The 18,918-nt window shown below is 41.0% G+C and overlaps 1 protein-coding gene across 3 annotated transcripts in view; it reads right to left on the reverse strand.

Annotated features, from left to right (window-relative positions):
- MTSS1 (MTSS I-BAR domain containing 1) overlaps positions 1-18,918 on the reverse strand; it is a 1,668,097-nt gene that overhangs the window by 197,537 nt on the left and 1,451,642 nt on the right. The window contains exons 11-12 of one of the 3 annotated variants that reach the window (XM_044066599.1): positions 15,036-15,155; positions 14,270-14,467 (exon numbers count right to left, since the gene is read on the reverse strand). In XM_044066599.1, coding sequence (XP_043922534.1) covers positions 14,270-14,467; positions 15,036-15,155 — 318 coding nt within the window. The remainder of the gene's footprint in view (positions 1-14,269; positions 14,468-15,035; positions 15,156-18,918) is intronic. The other 2 variants (XM_044066600.1, XM_044066601.1) reach the window with 2 other exon arrangements.

The raw sequence follows: 18,918 nt of genomic DNA on the forward strand, positions 1-18,918 counted from the left end.
GTGGGCTGCAGAGGGCATGGCACCCTGTACAGCAGTACAATAGGCACATAATTGAGGACAATGTGCCTTCACTATGCTCTCCACTGGATGCCTGCAGCATATGTGGTGCCATCAAATGTGATCCACAGAGGCCATACAATGACTTACACATGTGCCCTGTATGGACCGATGCCACTGACACCAGGAAATACCTGTATCATGCTATCAATGCAGGTGCAGGGTCACCCTGCTGTCTATAAGCAGGTCCTGCCACACCAGGCCAGTATTGGCATATCTGAGGATAAACAGTCTGTGTACACAACATGTGCCAGCCAAACCAGGTACACTTGTACATGTCACTGTACATTATTGTGGGACATGCACATCCCAGGCAATGTCCATGTCAAGGACTATCAAACACAGACATGGCATGCATTGCAAAGCTATGGCCATACACAATGGTAACCAGGATGTCAGGACAGTTCATACAATACCCATCTGTGTGGGACATTGCAGACACTACATCCCTGTACCACACTGCACACCATTGTCGGTGGCGTGATGCCAAGGATTACCCCTCACCCAGCCTTGTACAGCCAACCACTACACACCCATGAAGCAATGCACACATGCATGTCAGTACTGGCACCTTGTGTCTGCATGTGGGGTATGATGCTCCCAACCACAGTCACACCCAGTATAACTCTCATTTGCATACCAACTGATGTCAGACACGTTCACACGCCCTAGCCCACAGAACCTTCGGATATCCACTGTGGTGCATGTAGTACCTGTGCATTACTGCAGTGTGGCAAACTAAGTAGTTGGAAGTGTATTTCTGGGCCTGGCAAAGTGTGTCAATGTGAGTCCATTAGAGAGTGTGGTTGTGTTGACAATGACATCCGTTCATGTGGACAGCCACGTGTGCTACACCTAATGTATGTCTACTATATCTCTGTTGCAGATGTCGCTCACCAGCACACATATATGTTCTTACAGCACACCAACATGTCAGCTTTGTGGCACATGGAGTAACTGCATGCACTTGTAATAGTAATGACTTGAACCCCTGTACTGGTAGGTGTGTGAAAGACGATGCTTAGATTTTAGTCTCCAAGCCCTTCAATGATGTACTTTGCCTCTGTCTGTCCCTCCCACACCCTCTCTGGTGGATGTGGAGTTGTACACCTGCTCAGCAGCAGCTTGTGTTTTGTAAGTGATGGTCATGATCAGGTGATGGCCTCTGCACCTATTGCAGTTCTCCTCTAGCTGACTGCATGTGGAAAAGATGTGATGATGTTCCCATAGCCAATCTCATGGAAACACAGTACAATATCTAGGAACATCATGTTGGTGTTTGCCCATGACAGTCGCTGTGAGTGGTACCTGGATCTGGTGTTTGGTAAACGGCATCACAGATGATATCTGGATGTTCCTCAAACAACATACACAGTGGGAAACAGCCTAAAGACAGAAGGGTGATGTGCCACACATGACTACAGCATGTAAGTGTAGCTATGCATCATTGAGACTACTGCCAGTTTAACAAGTTGTGTGTGGTAATAGCTATTCTGCATGTTTTAAAACTGACAAGACAGTGCACTGTTTGTGAGGGATCCCCATCTGTAGGGCCATCTGTGGACTAGTCAGTGTGTGGAACCATTTGTTTCCTGTGTTACTCACTGAACACACATCTGTGAACTGCATAGTGTGAAGACTGCAGTCAGTACATGGTGATAGTGATGAGTTACTGCCATCGCATCCCTGACTGGACATAAGTCACATGAAACAGTGGTATGACAGACACTGTCTGGGGTTCTCAGTGACATGCCAATAATGGGCCACTGTTCATAGCTGCAGACACAAGTCTTCTACACTTTGCACAGATGTCATGCAGTATATATGCATGTGTTGTGCTCCCTGTACAAATGTATAACATCTGTTGTGTTGGGTTGATGGTCATATCTATGCATGCTGTTAGAAGTAATCCTGAATGCTGTTGACTATTACTAAGCCATATCTGTGTTTACACTGCAACAACATAGGCTGTATGGGTTTGGAGGTCCTGGGAGAACCTCCTGTCCCACTTCAGCTGGCCATGGCACCGGGCACCAGCACATCTGGGGCTCAGCCTTGGCCCTCCAGCTCTGTTGGCTCAGCACCACCTTCTGGTGGAACTACCACTGAGGATGGGGCTTGTCCCCCCTGGGAGCAGGTCCAGACAGGAACATGTCCACTGTCGTACAGTTCCGGACATGGTGAGTAAGGGGCTCAATAAGGGGTTTTGAAGCCAGATATGCCAGCTTGAGGGCAGAGTGTCACATTTACGGGGTGACCCTGCCCCTCCTAGACAGTCCCCAGCACTGCCACCTTTGCAGCTGTTTTGGTGCAGTGGTGGCTGCCCATGGCTGGGGACCTCCGTCCCACTGTTTCCATCTGGGGGCTCATGGGCTTGTGACTGCCGAACACCCCTACCCATCCAAGGTGTATCCCCCCACATGTGTCACATACTGACCCTGTATGCTGTATTGTCTGTCATCCTACCCAATCTATCCTCCACGAGCATACCTACTCTCCTTCCCCCACATCCCACTCTCACTCTACTGAAACAAAAGGCCAATCGGTTCCTAGAACAACATTTGCCCCACACATAGCTGTCTATTTCACACACATGTAACCCATTTAATATGCATCAAAACATAATCCAGTTGTCCTCACCCGTCTCTTAGGCACACGATCCTGGTATGCATATGATTCCTAAAGGTTCCAGGTACACGTGATGCAGACGACCCCACTGTACACATAACACTACCGGTCCCTCTATGGTTACCCCATTTACCTTTTTCATGATGATGATGTCACACACAGCACCTTGCAAAAGTACTGTTCTCACATAATGACTGGACAGGAACTGTTAAGTTAATGTAAATAAAATGCACAGAGTGATGTATTTGGCCAATGTACAAATGTTTGTGTGTATTAATGACACATGTCTGTCTGAGGGAGTCTTGATATTACACAGGACAACACCACTACATAATACAGACGTTGCTGGTGTTTCCCTTTTCATTCCTTTGTAATGCTTTGTTGTCACATGGGATGTTCTTGATATATCTATATATATATATATATATATATATATATATATATATATATATATATATATATATATATATATATGTATCTATATCTGGACATAAACACACAGACATACATCTACATGATGGAATACATTTCCTACACTGTTGAATGACTGCGCTGGATGATATGTTTGTGATAAGATCCTATGTCTGTATATCTGCCATGGCTTAGTGGTAAATCACAATAGTTGTGTGTGCAGGGTCCTGGTTTCGAGCCTTGCAGAGGCCGTTTATTTTGATGCTGGGCAGAACAAGGCCATTGGATACAGAATGATTAAGGCACATTAAAGCAGTTGTGAGCGGGTGTGCATGGGTTTGCGGGGAGCTAAGCAATGCTAACCTCCGGTAACAGTTTCTTACACTCAACCTCTACATTGCTTCACCAGTGTAATACTCGCATACTGGCAGCCAAACAGGCTTACACCCGCTTGCTCCCGCACTTGCAAATGCACTGCATTTGGTGTTTGCATCTGACACTCACACACCTTGGTGGGAGTGAGGACTATGATATTACCTTGTGATGCCTATTACATCGGATTACATGCCTACAGTATCGGGAATGGCTGCCCATTAGGCGAAAACATGCCGTTTAACTGTACGTAATCCGCGGCCTGTCCAGAGTTTGATTCATATTATTGGTGTGTTCCTCTTACAATCTGCACCTGTCTGGCTAATACATGAGAATTGACACTCCAATACAAACAAGTGATTGGGTTTTGGAACCCACATTCTTTAGCGAGTCATGCTACTGCATACCTAATATTCTATCACCTTTCTAAGGTTGTCAGTGGAATATGTGCTTTCTGTTCCTATTAGACCTCTCATACGATTGGGGAAAGATACCAACTAAATCAGGGACACGTCATAATATCAGCGACACATTTACATTATTGGTGCTATTAACCTGACACATTGACAGACACAGACATATGAATTCATACACATTTTCTGAGGTAAATGATGTTTATAACTCTTAATTGTTGTCATTGTTCATTACGTGTAATTCATCACCTTTCCTCCAAAAGTCACTAGTTTTAGGAGGGATTAAGTGGGACAGAGTTAGAATTTGAGTCGAAATCAGGGATGACCTTGGAAATCGGGGACAGTTCAGAGGTATGGTCCCTATTTGTTCCCCCAGTGGTTTATGTCCTGTCTGGTGGATTTGCTCTTAGGGGTTGGAGGTATGGGCGTCAGTTATGCCCATTTTAGAATATTACTTACATCTCCGGGGTGGTCCTAATACGACTGCGCCAGCCAACACCTACATGCCTAGGCCCATAATCGCATACCCATAGTTCCCCCACCTGCCTCTCCTCTACAGCATTCATCCTCACTATGGCTGCAGGTGGGGTATAAACACACCATGACACACTGCCCACTCTCCGCATGTCGGGACACATGTCGTACGTTGTGTCGACCCATGGGTTATCAGGCTTGCACAACCTACTGGTCCGTGTACGTCTACAACCTGGTTTGATGAATTATTACAGGGACTGACTCCGATGATCATTAATTTTTGGGTGTCCCACAAGGGGCATCGATGTCTATGTTTCAAGATTAGACCTGGCAGGTCTCTCCCACTGGTAGTATCCTGCCGGCGGTCTGGGAAGCAGTGGTGTTTTTACTTTTATTGTGTGTCTGTATGTCTCACCGGCCTAGCTGGAGGGTGGGGGGGGGGGGGTTGATGCTCCATGTTACACGTTTGTTTATTGGACCCCTCACCCCTATATGCACGACCTGTGAACATATATAATTCGTAACTGCTGTATCATATCCTAGCTAAATACATGGGTATATTTACAGTCACATATATGTGTGTATATATATATATATATATATATATATATATATATATATATATATATATATATATATATATATATATATATATATATATGTGTGTGCATAGATATATATATATATATATATATATATATATATATATATTTAGTGCTGTCTATATACATATATCTCCAACAACATACGGGTCTATGGGTGTCTGCATATATATATATATCTATATGTGGGTATGTATATGTATTCTGTTTCTGTATGTATACATTTGTACTACGGAGAGGAAGAGAATTATCTCTATGTTGCTATGGGTAGATATATACACACATACCTCTACATATATACATCTACATCTGGTTATTTTGTTCCTTGCCATATAGATTACACTTTGCTGCAGTGGGGCTCGTAGTGGGTGTGGCTACTCATTGGGCAACGCCTCTGCCCAATGAACACATTTGCTTACATCCCTGGGGCTGTCCATATAGGCCCACATCAGCCAACACCTGCACACCTAGACCCATAAGTAGCTACCCATAGTTCCCCCACCCGCACCTCCTCTACAGCACCCTTCCTTACTTTGGGTTCTGGTTGGTTCTGAACATACCACTACATGCTGCCCACTCTCCATTTCATGGGACCCATGTCATACAATTGTCTCGACACATAGGTCATCAGGCTTTCCCACCCTTGTATTCCAGGTATGTATACACCCCAGCCAGAATGGTTGGTGTATCACCTTCTTTTGGTTTTGGCAATTTTTGGGGTGTCTCGCAAGGGACACACCTGTTTGTGTTCCAAAATTAGATTTCATGGGTTCACTGTGTATACCCCCTAGTTATATCCTGCCTGTGGTCTGGGGAGCAGTGGACTATTTACACTGTTTGTGGGTTTGTGTGTATGTTTCCCGTGTTCAGCTGGGTGGGGTGGAAGGTCATGCTACATGTTTCTTGCTTGGGCCCCTCACTTCCATTGGCATAGCCTGTGAACATATGTCATTCTTGTGTGCTGTTTCCTATCAAAGCTGTATATCTGTGTATATCTACACACACACACACACACACACACACACACATATATATATATATATATATATATATATATATATATATATATATATATGTATATGTGTATGTCTGCAACTATATATACATATATATATATATATATATATATATATATATATATATATATATATATATATATATATATATATATATATATATATATATATATATATATATATATATATATATATATATATATATATATATATATCTATATGTGTGTCTGTAAAGCAATGCATGCCCCGCGCAAATGCACTTACACATGCTTACTGGTGTTTATATATGCTTAAACCTGCTTACTAGTGCCTTATTCATTATGACACTGGCACTTCACTCCAGTTAACTTTTAACTGTTATTTTGCAGGTTATACAGCGGACAGATGTCGCAATATGCTCATGTACAGATTCTTCTTCTTCTTTCGGCTTTTTCCCAGTTAGGGGTCACCACAGCGGACCATCTGTCCGCTCATGATTGGCAGTGGAGTTTTACGGTGTCGAGTTGCCAGCCCGGCGCCCAACCTTCCACAGAAGGCACACACACACTCACACCTAGGGTCAATTTAGAATTTCCAATCCACCTACTGCATGTCTTTGGGATGCTGGAGGAAACCAGAGCACCTGGAAAAAACCCACGCGACCACAGGGGGAACATGCAGACTCCGCACAGAAGGCACCCCAGCTGAGAATCGAACCAGAGAACCTTGTGTTGTGAGGCGGCAACTCTAACCGCTGCACCACCGTGGCTGCCCATGTTCATGCACAGATTACCGATGGTAAATGATATGTGATGGAGTGGGATTTGGTACGGGAATGTCTGTTCATTTGGCGGTTGCTCTAACCAATACACTAATGCTGTGCTGCTTCATTTGCATATATACCCATATACCCATGGCTCCTGGTTCCCCAAGCACACACCCTAACGCCTCTCTAACACTGCAGTCATCCATTCTCCAGTTGGATTCGCGGTGTATCCACACCACTACACATTGACCACTCCCTACTCCTATAGACCCATCCCATCGGTTGACTCACTCCACGTATCCTCAGAACTCCCAAACTTTTAGTCCACAAACACTGGTGACATGAGCGACCAAAAGGATACTATTCACAATTTTTGGGTTGTCCCACATGGGACACGCATGTGTTTATGTCAAGATTAGACTCTATACTTCATTACATCCTTACTCCCGTTAACATGACACTACAATAAATTAATAAGTATGACTATGTGGTAACGCACACGTTACGCATGAGAGCCTAATTATATACGTGTTTGGCATATTTCTTTTACAAATAGACCAGTTTAGTAATTGGCGTTGCCATAGCAGGCAGATCACGGGAATGATTCCATGTGTGGGAAAGTCCTCACATTTGATTTTTTTCAGCACAGCAGTGACTTCGGACATTGTACACACTTCTGCGTTTTACCAGTTTTGTCCCTTCCCTCTTATGCACAACCTATTATTCTATCTACTGTCGAGGTTTGTAAGGGCACATTCATGTTATTTATGTCTGCAAATGGAATTAACGTGTTACAGAGAATGTACTTCTACATACTGATGTCTGCATGTGTGTATGCATATATACTTATAACGAACTCGCTGACCTCCACAGGGCGGTCCAATTAGAACCAGCCCATCCAACCCTGGCATGCCTGACTCCATAATTTCATACCCATAGTTCCTCCACCCAACCCGAGTTCAACATACACACATACAATCCACTGTCCAGTTGTTATCACAGCCATGACACACCTCCACACACTGCCCTCTCCCGAGCGTTAGGGGCCCTACATGTATGTTGTCTCAACCCATGTATTCCTCAGGCTCTCCCACCATTTAGTCCTTGAACATACCTGCCCTTGCTTGTGTAATGGCCAGATGGCCAAATAGCCTATCAATTTTTGGGTAGTCCCACTAGGGACTACCCTCTGTGTGTAAAGTAGACTTAGCAGATCAACAATGTTACTCCCACTGGTAATATCCCTCCTGTGGTGTGAGTAGCAGTGCTTTGCTCACTCCTGCCCAGCTTGATATGACATATGCTGACAACGCTATATAATACTGGGGTTGCTGTTGATTCCCTTCTCATTCCTTTTGTATGCTTTATTGTTACATCACTCTTTCTTCATAGATATATATGTATATATATTATATATCTGTACATACTTATATACATTTCCTATGCTGGGCACTGCTTAGACCCGCGCAAGCGCACTCAGACTTGCTTACGGGTACTTAAATGTGTTTACTGCTGCTTATTTGTGCTTACACCTGATTACTAGTGCCTTATTCATTATGACAGTGCAAGATTGCTTGAATGATATTTAAGTTAAATATTTCATGCGATACTCATGTCGGTTTTACAGCAAAAAGTCAATCATTCCACATGGAAAATGATATGTGCTACTGTTGGGCTTGAACCGTGAATGCCTGTTCGTTAGAAGGATGCTCTAAACACTACACTATTGACATTTACATTGATTCTGCATGTGTTTTTCTATATGAATGAATTTGATGTGTAAGCTACATTCGGCAGAGGGCAGCGACGTGCAAACACGCTGCGCTTTGCCTACACCTTCGATATTTCAGCAATTCAAATGTATAATAGGGACATGGGGAATCTAACTGTGAAAGTTCTAGGGACAGGGCTCAACATTTTACTACGTGCTTGTGTGTTTACTACTTCAATTTTATTTCACTGTTTGTGGATACTCTTGTATGCTTAGCACACATTTCGGTATCCACGGACACTGGATTACTGACTTACTATTAGAGGCGGGCTCTACTAGTAGGCATAGTAGGTTTTGCAACTGTTGGGGCATGTTTACGCCTCCATAGAGCACTTGTACATGCCCCCTGCACTCGCACACGTTTCCTGTGTATGTTGACGGTGCGGCGGTGCACCCTCATACATATTCATATGGCGCTGCTGCACCATCTGTAGTCAGGATGCTTGGCGCAAGGCTAAAACCGTCCTTGCGCCGAGCTTCTTGAATCCCAGGGAGAATGTTTATAAAAGACTGAAAAGTACCAGTTAAGATACAGCTAATGTAGCCTCTACAAAGAGCTAGTTCTTGAATCAAATTTCTCATTTGGAGGTGGTCTATCTCTTTCCTACTATGAAGTTGCCCTTTGGGAAAGACCTTGGATGGGTGCAAAGAAACTCAAAAGCCTTGATTAAGTGCCAACTCTGGAGTCAAAAGATGACAGGGTTGTATCATAGTGTGACTGCAAGCAGTAGAAAGGAAAAATCTTCCGCATGTATGTATGCATCGCAGAGTGGTTTAAAGCATTCAGTCTTCTCGGAGACTATGATTGCAGTGCTTGATAAAGCACTCTAAATGAGTCTAACACTCTCCTGTAAGTCTTCAATACTCACATGGGGAAAGACAGTTATTCCTAAAGGGATGTCAACAGAAGGACAATCTGCTTAATATGAACCTGACGGCTCATTTGCTTTAAAGTCACATTATCACCCCCAAGGCCTATGTTGACACTTAAAAAGTATTTTTCATCATATTTGACAACTGACTCACTTTCAGAATTACCCTGTTGGATAACTCATTCTTATACAAATTATCACCTTCATGAAATTAACTCAAAACATATGCTGAAATGATTCTCAACGATTGTTAACTTGTCTCAGTGCCATATTTATTTACTTAATCTACTTATCCTTTGTTGACAGTGTAGTCCAATTAGGCTAGCAGTTTCTTTTCAGGGGAGACCTGAGTTGTATTCATACTATTAAGCGAACTTCCCCTCATCTTTTTGATAGGTGCCATGAGATCTTTTGCACCCACCTGAGATACCACCAACTCAAACAGGTAGGACATTGGTGTTAAGTGCCATCCGAAAGGATGTCCAGCACCCCCATGCTATAATGCAGTGTCAGCAGCCTGCCTGGTATGACAATACAATCCACAGTCTTCTGCACCAAAGGCAAATGTGCTACCTGTTGTGCTTCTGACACTGCATATAGAGCATTTCTCCTGCATCAGTTAACACCCCTTTTTGCTGATGTGATTTAGCATGATTAATATAATAAAGACTGCCTTTTATTATTTTTAATATCTGTAGCTCAACTCAGTTTAAACTTTATTACATCATTCTTAGCCTCTCTTTTGTTTTCTTTGATCAGTTTCTTTTACTCCTGGTAAACAAACGTACTACCCAGGTAAGAAAACAAAAAAAAAAAAAAAAAAAAAAAACAGTGTGTTACATTGTTTCTTTGTTTTAAACAGTGTGTTACATTGTTTTTCTTTGCTTTTGACTGCCCAACAAGAATAGCATTTTTTACCTGTTGTTCAACTTTCTTTTCAGACAATTTACAAACATCATCTTGCTGTCTCAGACAAGTCAGTTTACTGAATTCCTTAAAAGAGAAAATATGTTACGGGCAACCTATCAAAACAGAATTAATTTGAACTCTGAAAGATGGAGTTACCAAAAAATAATCCAAATCTAACTTTCATTTGTTTTTGCAGGGTGGGGCAAGACCCCCCCCCCTGCATCCCACACTTTTGTTAACTTAATTATGCTAATTCACAGACTGTGCAATACCGAAGAAAAGGCATATTACTCGATCACTTGAATTCAAATAACATGCTGTCAATGAGAATGCACTCTGATAACATGTAACACGATTATATATATGATCACCCATATCTGATCTGCATTCTTCATTTTCAGTTCAGACTTCTAAATCCATTTTTTTGAAGTGTATAAAGACTTATCCTCTCTATAATCTGTAAAATGTGTTGTTAGTGAACAATACCTTTCTTTGTGTCCTTATTTGCATGTACATTACATACTGCCATGTTCACCTTGATCACTGCAGGTAGTACAGAGCACACATTGTCATCTACTTTCATTTTATGTCTATGTACCCTTCTCTCATGTTAGCCTACTAATAAAACCTAAGTCAGATGCTGACCTTCAAGATGGCATAGAAACACTTCTCTAGGTTTTTGTATTATTACCTACTGATTTTACATAATATATTCATCAAATGTAAATCACCACTAAACATTTTTAAATGATTGTCTGACAGAGAAAATGTATACAGTTCTCAAGATCTTTCACTAACCTTGTATGATCTATATTAATTCCAGCCTTCACTATACCTTTGTTAAACAACCTCAGTCTTAGAATTACACAGTCTGTCTTTCAAATGTTATCCAGACAAGTCTCAGCACTTTATAGGTTCATAGGTAGGTACTAGGCTATTGGCCCTAGAGCCTATACAAGCCTAGCCATAATGATTCCCTAGCTATTGCTTCCCACAAATATTTACTTTCCTGGACCCCTGTCTAGCAGGGCTACTGATGTGATCCCCAGGGTGAATTTCCTATCTCCCATCTAATCGTCAAGGTTCCTCTTGAAGAGGGTCGTTGAGGTGCTCTGCCTGACATGTATGGGCAGCCTATTCCAGAGTATGGGCAATCTCTGGGTCAGGAACCTATCCCTTCAGCATTTTCTATTCATCGTGATGACAAGGTTAAGATCCCTGGGGCGTGTGGCTCAGAGGGATTGGGATTTCTTTAAGACTTAAATGTCAACTCTGGGTTTGACATGGCCTTTTATGTTAGGCAGAGAATAAATTATTATATGCAAACAGACTCTCTACATCTCCAATTTAGTTTGCTTACCATGATGCAGGTTTGGATTTCATATGTATCTAATGGACTGCTGCAGTTCTCACCCTGAAACCAACTTGTTGTAATAATACCTATAGCACAATCATTTTCTATTAACTTTTGATGCCAGATTGGGTACTATTTATTCACATTTCTGGCATTAGTAATCAATATCTTTAAATATATATGTGGTAGGTTGACTTTCTTGGCCCTGAGCATACAGAATAATGTATAACCTATTTTGTAGCTACTGTCATCATTACATTTGTAAGCCATCTTTTTATCTGTCACAGATAGGTGCAAACCATACTGATCCAGACACTATAGTGATGTTATCCCCAAATCCCTAAACATTACCATCAGAACTATTCGAACACCTCCACTTGAATAAACAAATGTGCATTGTACATTGATTCTATTAAATCTATCAAATATGGGAGCCTTTAAGGTAGCACTTGAAAAGTAATGGCACATCCATTTTCAACTCTGTATTAAAACAGTTAATTGACTTTGTTTGCCTTCATATAGCTTCCTCACCTGTTATTGCTGCTTACATGAAGTAGTACAGTGACTGATAGCAGGATTTTTACTAGTCCATCATATCCTTCATGCAGGCTCAAATTAATTAGTTTACAAGTCTACATGTAGTTTTAACATGACAGAAAAAGCAATCTGTTCACTTTTATTACGGAATCATGAATAACTGAAATGACATCCTTCAGCATATCTAAATCCATTTCTAATGCATTCTAGATGACATTAATTAGATTTGCATTAGGACCTAACAATTTGGAAATGGGAACTAGCAGTTCATTTGAATTTCAGTTAAAATTTTCAACCACCATACTTTCTGAAGTTTTATCTTCTCCAGTTATATTTTCATCTATTCCAACAGCAAAGTATATTCCTTCTATTTTGGCTCTCTTCCTGGTGGTAGCACTCTTTGTTATAATTCTGTACAGCTCCTTGTATTCTTCTGTTTTATTCCTCTTCTCTCTGGTACATCTGCTATGTATATTCTCTGTACTTGGACTGACTTCTTGGGAAGCTTCTAAAAGATCAAGCCATAACTGATGTCTTACTCTTAACTTTTTGTTATTTCCTTCTCAAAATTTTGAAGTGGGGAATATTGCATACAACCACAGTTCTCTGTAAGAACACAGCTATTGTCAGGTCTCCCACTTTCAAATGCTTTCTCTGTTCCTCAGGTCTCCCATGACATTCTGAGTTAAGTGAATTCAGCTCAAACTATCAGAGAGAAGAAATTCCTCTCTAAAAAACTGCTGAAAATTCAAATGGTGGCATCAACAACATACATATGCATGCCTGTAGAAAAAGACAGTAGATAAGTATTAAATGTGCTACAAGCCTTCCTGGAACCTGAACACTTTCCATAAATCATCTATATTTTAATCTGTCTGTATGTAATGTCAAGGTTTATAACAGTACACAACAGACTGCTGTTGCATTTCCAGTAGATCTTTAATGCAACCTCCTTCAAAATACTTTGAGCAATTGTAACAACTTTTAGCTTTGCTTCTTAATTTTGTTTAGATATCAGCAACTAGTATGGGTTTGTTCTGCAGAAAATCAAGGAATCTTCTGGTTGCTTCTTTACAAATAAGGTCATTAGGCCAGTCTCCCTGTGGATCTGCAGCCTTCAAGGAACACATCATCAATTCCAGTGAGCAAAGTATCCAAGGCAGACAACAGCATCATCTGTCTCGAACTCAGATATAATTTTTTCATGTTTTCTCTTCTTGTTGCCGACCAATCATCAGCACCTTCCCAACCAATCAACCCATTTGTTTCCCCCATCACAAGAGTGAGAGTCATCCAGAAGGCCATCACTCAGACAGCTCTCAGGGATGCTTCAGTCTTTTTTTCCCCTGCTTGCTGGCCTTATTCCTTAGAACTCACTCTAGGGGAACTCCTGCAATAGGTTTACAGCACAGACTGTCTAATTCACTTCTGCAAGGATGCTCCTTAGTAGCCCCACCTCTTTCTAGGAAGCACAAGTGGGGGTGTTCCTCACTCTCCACCAGAGGAAAACATACTTATTCATGTGCCCTGAGTGTACACAACTGTCCCCACTCCTAGGAGAGGTAAGAGGGCCAATCCTTCCTTCCCCTTCCCTCTCTGCCTAGCTCCTCTAGTGGCAGGGTTGTTAATCGAATCCTGATTAACTGGGTCACAGTAACAGCTACACCCCTCTGTGTCACGGAGTCAGGAAAATGTTCTTAACTTTGATACTCACTGTACCCCTGCATGACTCTACGAAATGTCTGTGGAAGAAACAAGGTGCACTAGATAGGCATGAAAGCCAGTGTCAGACTGCAGTTCTGGTTAATCACCCAATAAGATGTTCAAATGATACCAAAAATAATTCTGATTAAAGAACACCATAGCATATCAATACATTGCCTCTAAAACAATGATACATAAAGCAGCACCCATGCCTACAGAATTAAAATAATATAAAATAAAATAAAATAGAAATCCAAGACCAGTGATTACACTGCTGCAGTTGCTTTTTAACCAGTAATACAAAAGTGTATCTTGGCAATACACAGTTAATGACTTACTGCCTATAGGAGTCCTTGAAAATACGCTGCATTTTTAAGAACACAACTTAAAAAAAACACACAAACCTTCCAGGTAGGAATCTTGGATGAGAGCAGGAAGCCTGGCCCAATGGTGTGATAATGAGGATATTCTGGAAGCATGGCAGAGCTAGCCCGAATTCCAGGGCGGGATGAAGGCAGGTAATGAGGAAAAAGGCTAACAACACCAGCTGAAGCATGGTAAAAGTCACAAGGAAAACTAAAGTGATCATAGCCGTTTGATAACTGCAAACAAATGAGAAAAATGGTTCACGAATGGATAAATCAATACAAAACAAAAGCAGTGGAATCGTTGATGAATGACAACAAAAGGATAAAATAAAATGAAATAAAATTAAAAAATTAAAGGTAAAATGCACGGCTAGATTAAAATGTGCAGACAAACATCTATTTCTATTAAACAAAATGGCAGGACAGAAATCCTTTTGGCAGGTGTTTAAATCAGAACCATTTCTTCAATCCAACTCAAAGCACACAACGCGCACACAACGCTTTATTGTAACAAATTTTTCTAGGCCAATAGTGTACTCATAAGCAGCCTGAACCTAGCCAAGCACAAGAGTCAGCTGCTAAACTTTGACAAATACGGATCTGAAAAATTATTACAAGAAACCATATTTTCAGTTACAGAAAAAAATACTGTTCTTATTTTTTTTAATTCATTTTAATTTAAAAGACAAACAACAATTCTTTATTTTTCTCAGGATTTCTCCTAGTTGTAAGTCTGCACATTTCTTTTTTACTTCCATGAGCACTTCTTTGATACACGAAAACAGCATATATTCATTGTCACCTTATCTGTAGAGGCCCAGGCACCCATGGTTGAGCCGGAGCTCACTGAGGTGGGAGAGCTGCATTCACTCACTGACTGGCAGGTTTCAGAGGCTTCAGAGGAGGCAGAGCTGGATGAATTCTGCAGCAAAATCATGCATAAGGACAGCGGAGAGGGGGACAGACAAACCACCCCCCACAAACAAGCAAGGAGGGAAGGGAAGGAGAAGAGAAGCAAAGGTTAAGGATTAAAACAATTATGAAGACAGCTTAAAGCCACCTACATAGTTTAGCAAATGACAGCGAGAAACAGTGAAAATCTGACGGAGCACATTAAGGTCGATTTTTGTCTTGCTCACTTAGCAAACAACTTGTGTAACCTGTTACTAAGCATGAAACCTACAAATGAAGTTAAGACAGTCCAGAATTTTATAAGTTAAGCTGCGTTAACAATGTGCTTTGGTTAGTCTAAATGCATTGCAAAATAATCTTTAATTAATCATATTAATGGTTCTGTGCTCGAGTTCCAAGAACATATTAATACTTAAAAATAGGAACAACAAAGCATCTGGCAGTACACATTTGAAGACCTCACAAAAGGTGACATTTCTACAAGAACTTGGTTGTGATAAAAAAAAGCAGTAAAAGAATTAATACACATAACAATGGCAGCTGTAAATTCAAGATAATGGAATAACATACTTCTGAAGAAATAATAAACCATGTAATTCAGAGAAATGCTAGTATTCAACACTGAAAACGGCACTTGGTTACGCCACACAAAATCAGAGACGTAAACTGTAGGCGACAATGGTTGTAAACACACACAGTTCTGTGAGAACATTAATGCTAAGGAATTCTTAGGCTGAATGATTCCTTTTACTTTCAGCAGCAACAGTAGTATTCAGTATGATTCACTCATGGCATACAATAGTACATCTAGAATGAATAAACAATGAAGTATCAATATGGAAATACTTAACCATGTCCATAGATCTCCAAGTAGTACTGAAATTAACCAAACCAATAAAACCCTCCTATGCTCAAACCTTGAATTAAAGAACTCAGAGCTACTGGAACAATTAACCTGCAAGAACCACATAACAATGATCTCTTCAGTCATAAACACCACAGTCCTCCAGTTCTTGTCTGTGAAAAGGAGCCAGGCAATCTTTCTGTAAAATAAAACTTTTAATGCAGTATATTAAAAAATAAACCTCACAAACACAATATTCCTTGAAGTCTAACCAAACACATAGGCAAAAAGTCCAGAAGTGCAGTTGCACTTGATGGATGGTCCAAAAAGAGACACGCTTAAGAAGCTACAACTGAAAATTTATTTATAAGGATTTCTGAATTAAATCCAACTAATAAAAATGATTCCCAAGCAGCTGACTATGATAAGCTCAGGAGAAAGCAAACAAGCAGATGAATAAGTGCTCAAAACAGGACTTCTTGTGAGAAACCCTGCAAATGTATGCACCAATGGCAAACCGGATGTATTGCAGGCACCCACCATGACCAAATTCCTGAAGGTAGCCCTCTCTTGTGGCATTCACATTAGCAGTGACAGAAAGAGGCAAGTAAATCTCTTGGTGGAAATCAATACAATTGGCCAACCAGATGTAAATATTCTATATGGGTGGTACTCTTCCTTCCCACCATGGAATAAGAAGATAAAATGTTGATGACGTTTTTAAAGACCCTGAACACTAGCAAGGTAAATCTGAAGCCAGCAATGTGCATACAAGCAGTGATGCAACTGCCCACCCATTCTTTGAGTTTCCAAAACACAGATGGGGGAGTGGGTGAACTGATTTAAAGAAACTACCACTGGAGGAAAAAATGGATTAATTCTCAAACAAGCACCATTTCTATATGTCAGCCCAAGTTAAGCTTTACACACAGGAAACTGTAACTCCTAGTCTTTGGGCACACCCATATGTCCATGCCAACGCCTGAAATGTCCGAGCCACTAATCAATCCTGGGTTACTTGACCCATAGTTAGGGTTTTATTCCTTTATATCATGGCTTGCCAGCAGGACATTCCTGATCAGATGCTGCTGTGGAGTTTGAGATAAGGAACCTTCTTCTAGGTCAGTCAGCTAGATGCAATAAGTCAGGGACTGGAGAAAAGGACTGCATTAGAACATGATGCTGACAGTCCACTGTAGAATCTGCATATGTTGTAGGATGAGAGGTCTACGAAAATGCAAGCTGCCAGCAAATGCCATCAAATGATGTATGATTCTGGATCCTAGCATTTTGAGAGACCCACAGAATTATAGTTCAGACCCCTTAACAGATTGAAAAAGATTCCTAAGTATTGAAACGCAGCACTGATCATTTGGATGGGTTGAACTGAAACCAAAGATGATTTTGTCTATATGATGGTGACATCTAAAAACTAGACCCAAAGCAGAAGCCACAAGAGATCCAATTTTGGGACTGAGACAGTCAAAAAACAACAGTCTAGAAAAGGGAACACTAATGAGATTTGTGGTGTGGAGAAGCTACTGCTGTCAAGGCACTTGGTAAACTTCATCACACCAAAAAGTCTTTCTGAGGACAAGACAACTTAAATAAGATTGCTTCCAGGTTGGCATGTACGTCAACAAAGACTCTGGTGGGGTGGAATAAAATGATACAAGTCTTCGCAATTCCCTTGGTCAGGGTAGGCAGTCAGTCATTTCCACGGGAAACATCCAGGGTGTTCTGGTCAATAAATGTTACGTGTCATCCAAAAGACGGGTTTCTAGAGAGGACTGACAAAAAGGGTGAAACTCTCTAGCTCTGTCACTTTGTGACAACAGAACAAGCTCATTAATGGAAGGATTCTGCAGAAAGAAGGGAAAAAAGGTTGTCAAAATGTCACCCCTCAGACAGTAGTAAGCATATAAGAAGGGGAGACTAAGAAAAATGAAATATAAATCAACAAGAAATGTGCATATAAGGGAAGATAGCATGAACAAGGTGATAACCTGTGAAACCAGAATGAATGATGCCTGTACTGGTATGGAAAACTGAACCTCTACAACACTGGGCCCATCACTGGTGAACTCCGTCTAAGAGAGTGTCTTGCAACCTGCTGTAAATTTGAGCTTTAAACAAAATGTTTATTTTAAACCCCAAAACAGCAAGATAACTTGTGTCTACATAACAAAAACCCAGGAGACTGTAATCAATAAAATCAAAACATCAACTATTTCTGCTGTGTGAATAGTTTGGTTTCACATTACTGTGTCCTATTTAAGAACTGTGGGTTCAGGTTTCTAACTTCTCTGCCTGAAGATATCTTGTGAATGAGCTCCCACATTTTTTAATAAAATCAGTATCAGTCTCTTTGTTTACTGATTTTTTGCACTTAGTTTAAATTGGTTTTAGATTCTGATATGCTGTGCTTAAGTAACAAACTTACACTGGCCTTCTGAAGTAGTTGTAATAAGTAAAATGCATTGTCAGTATAAGGACAGCACAGAGGCGTAATGCTTTGCTACTGGGGGATCCTCAACTCAGACTAACAAATGTGAAGCCATTACTCAGGCAGACAATGCTCGGAAAAAACGGAGGCTGGGCTAAAACTCCGAACCAGTCATGAAAAAAAAGTCCTATTCTTTTAACCTTTACCACAGACATCCTCTCTCAGGTTTATGGCGAAAAATGTTGCTGGCTCCAACTTTAGCTCATGACTGGCTTCAACGGCCACGGTTTTAAGAAAGTATGTAAAGAACCACTGGTCAAATGCTTTCTGAAAGATGAAATGACCAAAAAGTACAGTTGTGTACACTTACCATAAATGTAGATGTTCGAGTGTATTCACTGTTGCAGTCATCGCTTTTGGGTTATCTGCTTGCAGTAGCCCTCAGTCTGCCTGATTAACAAAGTCTTGGGTCCTGCGACGGTT

This window comes from Protopterus annectens, chromosome 3.part1, assembly GCF_019279795.1.
Source record: "Protopterus annectens isolate FY-2018-M chromosome 3.part1, PAN1.0, whole genome shotgun sequence".
NCBI lineage: Eukaryota > Metazoa > Chordata > Ceratodontiformes > Protopteridae > Protopterus > Protopterus annectens.